Below are 6245 nucleotides of genomic sequence, written 5' to 3'. Positions count from 1 at the left end.
AATAGATTTGACTCCTCAACATTTCTTTCTAATTCCAGGCGGAGTGAAGTACTACGTGGACCCGTCCACCTACGAGGACCCCAGTGAGGCGGTCAAAGAATTCGCCCGAGAGATCGACCCGACCCACCTGAAGATCGAGGAGGTGATCGGTGCAGGTAAACAGATCAATAACTCATTCAGTCAAACTGTTTTAATCTGTGACCAGAGAGTGACCGGCTCCTCCTCCTCCTCCTCTCCTCTCAGCCCAGTTCGGGGAGGTTTCTCGGGGTCGGTACCGCCCGATGGGCCGCAGGGAGGTTCTGGTGGCGGTGAAGACGCTGCGCTGGGGGGCGTCGGACCGGGAGAGGGGCATGTTCCTCAGCGAGGCCGGAGTGCTGGGCCAGTTCGACCACCCCAACGTCCTGAAGCTGGAGGGCGTCGTGACCAGAACCCCCCCGGAGCGGATCGTCACCGAGTTCATGGAGAACGGGCCTTTGGACGCCTTTCTCAGGGTGAGACCAGAACCTCCTCTTGGTCCTCAGATCCTCGTCTCCTCCAGACTCGAGTCGAGGCGTTTAATCGGACCGGACGTCGCTGATTTGAAACGCGTTGGTTCGATGCGACACATGTGCAGCATCTGTCCGCTGATGTTCTCCAGCTGCTGCCGTGTTTCAGGATCTCTGTCAGACCAGCAGAACCCTTAAACCCGGTTCAGGACTTTCATGTTGCCATACGGGTCTATTGGACCCCAAGAAAGAATATTTTGGTATTCATTATAAACTTTATGTTAAATACATTTTCTGATTAGTTGACATGTTTTTGGTTTGAAATACAAACAAATGTCCCTCTTTTATATTTAAAAACATACAAAATCCTTAAAAAACTGACAAAAAGAGCCCAAAAGTCCTGAATAGGATTCAAATAAACACAAAATTATATTTAAAAATAACGGTGGAACACTGTAATGTTTAGGAGCTGTGAGAATAACATCTGTAGAAATATTCATATTTACAGCCAGTTTGTCCAGTTTTATCTTCACTTTAACAAAACAGTAAAAACCTGTAAAATAACAGGTTAAAAAAAATGCTGTAACATTTTTCACTATAATATTTTTAAATCGTGTAATTTCAAGGTCAAATGTTCAAAAACAGTCGTCGTGTTAATTAAGTTTTTGTCTGTGATTTTATTCATCATTATCTTTAATTACACAAAAAAGGAAAAAGCCATAAGGTTTAAAAAACAAACAAACATTTTTTAACCTTTAATCTACATAATTTTTCTTTGAGATGATTGTAAATAACAGTACATTCCTATGATTTTTTCTCATTTCAATATTTAAAAAGTAATAATATTATGATTTAACATTTTAAAAGAATAATATTACTTGTAAAAACACAGATATTTCATGTGGACGTTATTCACAGTTCTGGTATAATTTCCACACAGCTAGTACATTTTTGTCAGCCTTTAATTTACACATATTTCCTTTCAAATTAAGGCAAACATCTGTAAGATAAAGATAATTTTAGCTGATTTAATCCCAGTAAAACAGTGTGATTACTAATTCACATACTGTTTAGATCAATTAGATTCAACTTTATGGTCACAAGTACAAGGCAATGAAATGCAGACAGCATCTAACCAGAGATACAAGCTACAGAATTAAATCCTATAAATATGGATGATGTGCAGTGATGCAAACTGTGCTTATTAAAATAGGAAAAGTCAGAACATCTGCACAACATAGGAAGGATTTACATCATGTACTTCTGTTTCACCAGAAAGTTCTGAGGTCGGTTCCAGGTGGAGGTGGAGGAGACGAGGAGGCTCAGATGGAGACATGTTGGTCCTGAACCTCCACAACAGGACCTAAAACATGTTCTGCTGCTTTGCCTCTTTCAGGAGAACGAGGGCCAGTTCAGCGTCCTGCAGCTGGTCGGGATGCTGCGGGGCGTCGGCGCCGGGATGCGGTACCTCTCCGAGAGGAACTTCGTCCACAGAGACCTGGCGGCCCGAAACGTGCTGGTCAACTCCAACCTGGTGTGCAAAGTGTCCGACTTCGGCCTGTCCAGGCTGATGAGGGGCCTGGACCACAACATCCCCACCTACACCGCCTCGCTGGTAGGTTCTGGACTGGGGAGGCCGCCGGGCTCGGTTCTGTGGTCCCTGCCTCACCGTCTGCTCTCGCTTCCATCAGGGCAGTAAGATTCCCGTGAGGTGGACGGCACCGGAAGCCTTCCAGCACCGCAAGTTCAGCTCAGCCAGCGACGTGTGGAGCTTCGGCATCCTGATGTGGGAGGTGATGTCGTACGGAGAGCGGCCCTACTGGGACATGAGCAACCAGGAGGTGGGTTCTGACTGGTCTGATTGAGGTTCTTCTCAGTTTGTGATGGAAACACTCTACACGCATCTCCAGAGTCCAATACAGAGTCATAACACAGCATTAAACATTAAAGTTCTGGAGCTCCTGAGGGGTTAGAACAGAACCAGCAGCTTTGAGTTTGTTGCAGAGACATAAAAAATGCACAAATAAAAAACCCTGATGAATTATGCATCAGATGTGTTGGAGGGAGTCGTCCTTCCTCCCCGATCTTCGGTTTTATTTTTATAAAAGAGAAGAAGCAGCTCCAGCCTTCACCTCAGCAGGTTCTAAAAACGTTCTGAGAAAGTTCTAGTCATGGAATTACTTAGAACGTCCTCTAAAATGTTGCACCTTTACTCCCGAATGTTCTTGAAATGTTCCCCAGATGTTGATTTGTTATCGTGTTTCTTAGACGAACTACAGGCTGAATGTTCTGCCTTTGTTTACGAACGTTTTAGAGAGAACGTTCTGTCATCTGAGACCTCGAGAACATCGGTAACGTTCTCTTGTTGAGGTTGTAGAACGTTGATTTGTTATCGCGTTTCATAGACAAACTACAGGCTTTGTTTAAATATTGTGTTTCTGGAACGTTTTACAGAGAACGTTCTGTCATCTGAGACCTCGAGAACATCGGTAGCGTTCTCTTGTTGAGGTCGTAAAACGTTCTTCTAGAACGGACTCCCACAGCGTTTCGTTGCAACAAAGAAAGAACGTTCTAGTCATGTAATTACTTAGAACGTTCTCTGAAACATTGGACCTTTACGCCACGATGTTCTTGAAACGGTCCCCAGATGTTGATTTGTTGTTGTGTTTTTATAGAGGAACTACAGGCTGAATGTTCCGCCTTTGTTTAAATATTACTGGAACGTTTTAGAGAGAACGTTCTGTCATCTGAGGCCTCGAGAACATCGGTAACGTTCTCTTGTTGAGTTTGTAGAACATTCCTCTACAACAGATTCCCACAGCGTTCCGTTATAACAAAGGAAGAATGTTCTCAACGCGACATTTAAAAGATGTTGTCGAGACGTTCTTGTAATGTGACAAACAAACAAAGGTGGAATGTTCTGCCTGCAATGTTCTGGGGATGTTTTGGGGTTATGGTTATAATAAGAATATTTAAAAAGCACTTTTCAAGAAATGCAGACGCTTACAAAGGTAGACAACCACAGAAGAAGACAAACAAATAAATACAGAAATAATTACGTTCTTACAACGTTCTCAGTGCGACGATGTCATGCAGATGTTTTAGGAAGAACATTTTTAAGAATATCTTCAGGAAACTTCGTCCCGTCAACATTCTGGGAACTGAGCACTTCCTGTTTTAACATCCCCAGAACTATTCAGGTTCTGATGTTTTCTCAACAGATCCGTTTGAAACGTTCTGTAGATGTTCTGCTTAAGTAACGCTCTGCTGCTGTTACATAACGGACACATTTAAGCGGTGACGAAGCAGCAGCTGAACTCATCTCTGAGTCACCGTGAGCCCGGTGGTCACCGACCTTCATTACACAACCGCCGTCTGTTCTGTCTGCAGGTGATGAAGGCCGTGGCGGACCAGTACCGCCTGCCCGCCCCCCACAACTGCCCCGCCGCCCTGCACTCCCTGATGCTGCAGTGCTGGCAGGCCGACCGGGGAGACCGGCTCGGCTTCGACTCGCTGCTGTCCTCCCTGGACCGGCTCATCCGGCACCCGGCCTCGCTGAAGGCGGAACCGACCCGGTGAGGACGTCAGAACCGCGTCAGAGGCGGCAGGCAGGTAATGAAGGACCGGCGGCGGATTCTCACCATCTGATCTGTGACTTTCCAGAAGCTGCTCCCAGCCGCTGCTCAGCCCCACCCCCACCGACCTGTCCGCCGTGGCCACGGTCAGCGATTGGCTGAAGGCTCTGAGGATGGAGCGGTACCAGGACGAGTTCGACCGGGCTCACCTGGACACGCTGGACCGAGTCAGCAGGCTCACCATGGAGTGAGTATACGGAGGCTTTATGGACCAACACAGGCTCCTTTTCTTTCTTTTGTTCGTGTTGGAACGAATCAGCAGATCTGCTTAAAAACAACATTTTAGCTCTGAGCTCCAAATAAAGCAGCTTCTCTCATTTTTCACTACAAAATAAAGTCCTGCATCTTTATGGAAACAGAACAACCACGAAGGAGGAGAGAGAAGTCAGTACGACACAGTCCGAATGCTGGAAATCAGAGAAAAAGACAAAAATGAACAAATTTAAAAACCTGGAATCGACACGTTTCTAAGTGTTTGTGCTTCATTTTTAATGGATTTCCACCATCGTCTCTGTGGAAACACTGCCTGCAGTTCAGTCCATGCCGCCTAAAAACGTCCTGAATTGTTGTCATGTTGCTGCAGCAGTCAGTCACAGATTCTTAGTTGTGCAGAGGAGTGCAGATTTTTTATTTTTTTACAGAATCTGATTCGTGCAAACTGTATTTTTAAAGGATTTTTAAATGATACACGTAGAATAAAGTAATTTTGATTAAATATTACAACTCTAAGCTTGAATTTCCCCAAACATTGTAAGTTCACCACCTGTTGGAAAGTTTAAATTTCTGTTTTTAGAGTTTCCGACTGAGTCATTTTTAAGAACACACACCTGCTGCAGAACATCCACAGTCTTACGTGAAAAGCTTTAAATGTTCCATAAACGCTGACTAAAACGCTGTGTTGTGAACTCTCCCTCAGAGACGTCCAGAACCTGGGCGTGAACCTGCTGGGCCACCAGAGGAAGATCGTGATTGCGGCCCAGCAGCTCAGAGCTCACCTGAACCAGGGCCAGGTGGAGGTGTGACGTCCCTCCGCTGGTTTCCTGACGAGCACGGAGCACGTTTCAAGCCAAAACTAAAGAGAACCAGCGAGCCGTGGCACTCTGATCAACCACAACCAGGAGAAATCAACAAGAAAAAAAAAACAAACAGGGCTCGGATTTTTCCCGCCGAGACAGATGCACTCTGGGAGCTGCGGTCCGGGTGGCAGTGAGGCTGCTGAGGACTTCTTTCCTTTGTGTTTTCTCCAGGGTTCACTCTGTCTGCCTTCCTCCCTCCTCACCTCCTGCCCTTCAAACTCTTCCTCACCGAGTACAGTCTTTTTGTTTCGTTCTGTTGAATATTTAGGGAGATCTCTCCTCACAAAGAATTGCGTGAAGACAATCAAAGCCTTTTTGTTTTTTTCTAATATTTTTCAAGTTATTTGTAAAACTTATATCACTTCCTCAAAACTTAAAATGCCAAATGTTCAGGAGGCGGTGCGTTGCCGGAACAATCAGGTCAGCAGTTTGCTAAAAGTCCAAAACCGGTCCTGCAGCACCGACACCGCCGCGAGTCGAGCTTAGCAGACGAATCACGAACAGACTTCACGTCGGCTTCGACACAAACCGCTCTGACAGAAAACACCTTGTCGTGTACATTTCACACTTCACCTCTTTCTGTTTCTAAAGTAAAGACACTGAGTCATTGGAGCGTCGTGAATGTGTGAAACGGGAACGACGGATGGAATCGGATCTGATTTACACTTGAAGGAAGGAAGCGTGTGTGTGTGTGTGTGTGTGTGTGTGTGTGTGTGTGTGCGTGTGTGTGCGTGTGTGTGTGTGTGTGTGTGTGTGTGTGTGTCGGGCTACACACACTGCTAGCTGTTTACTTGTGCGAGTGTTCACCACTATTCCGTAATAATTGTGCAAATTTGTAAAATAAATATGATTTTATTTAAAGAATGCATTTGCTTCTGTTGTTGTCGTCTCTCCTGATCCACGTGTTTTATAAACTATTCTGTTAAAAACATAGATATAGTTTAGTCGCTGCATGGCTGCAGATAAAAGAACTCTTTGCTCATGTCTTCACCTCCTTCCAGTCAGTGTTTGTTAGAGTCACCTTTAGCTGCAGCGCCATCATTGATCCT

At 45.3% G+C, this 6245-nt stretch overlaps 1 protein-coding gene across 1 annotated transcript in view; it reads left to right on the top strand.

The window, feature by feature from the left end:
* Nucleotides 1-6062, top strand: part of ephb6 (eph receptor B6) — a 63285-nt gene extending 57223 nt beyond the window's left edge. The window contains 7 exon segments of the mRNA XM_008302080.1: nucleotides 39-155; nucleotides 244-491; nucleotides 1882-2100; nucleotides 2177-2326; nucleotides 3876-4060; nucleotides 4149-4307; nucleotides 5037-6062. Of these exon segments, the coding sequence (XP_008300302.1) occupies nucleotides 39-155; nucleotides 244-491; nucleotides 1882-2100; nucleotides 2177-2326; nucleotides 3876-4060; nucleotides 4149-4307; nucleotides 5037-5142 (1184 nt within the window). The 3' untranslated portion in view covers nucleotides 5143-6062.
* Nucleotides 6063-6245: the final 183 nt, after the last annotated feature.

This window comes from Stegastes partitus, unplaced genomic scaffold (genome assembly GCF_000690725.1).
Source record: "Stegastes partitus isolate 25-593 unplaced genomic scaffold, Stegastes_partitus-1.0.2 Scaffold1755, whole genome shotgun sequence".
Taxonomy (NCBI): domain Eukaryota; kingdom Metazoa; phylum Chordata; class Actinopteri; family Pomacentridae; genus Stegastes; species Stegastes partitus.
The sequence above is the reverse complement of the archived record's forward strand: the minus strand, read 5'-3'. Positions and strand labels throughout refer to the sequence as shown.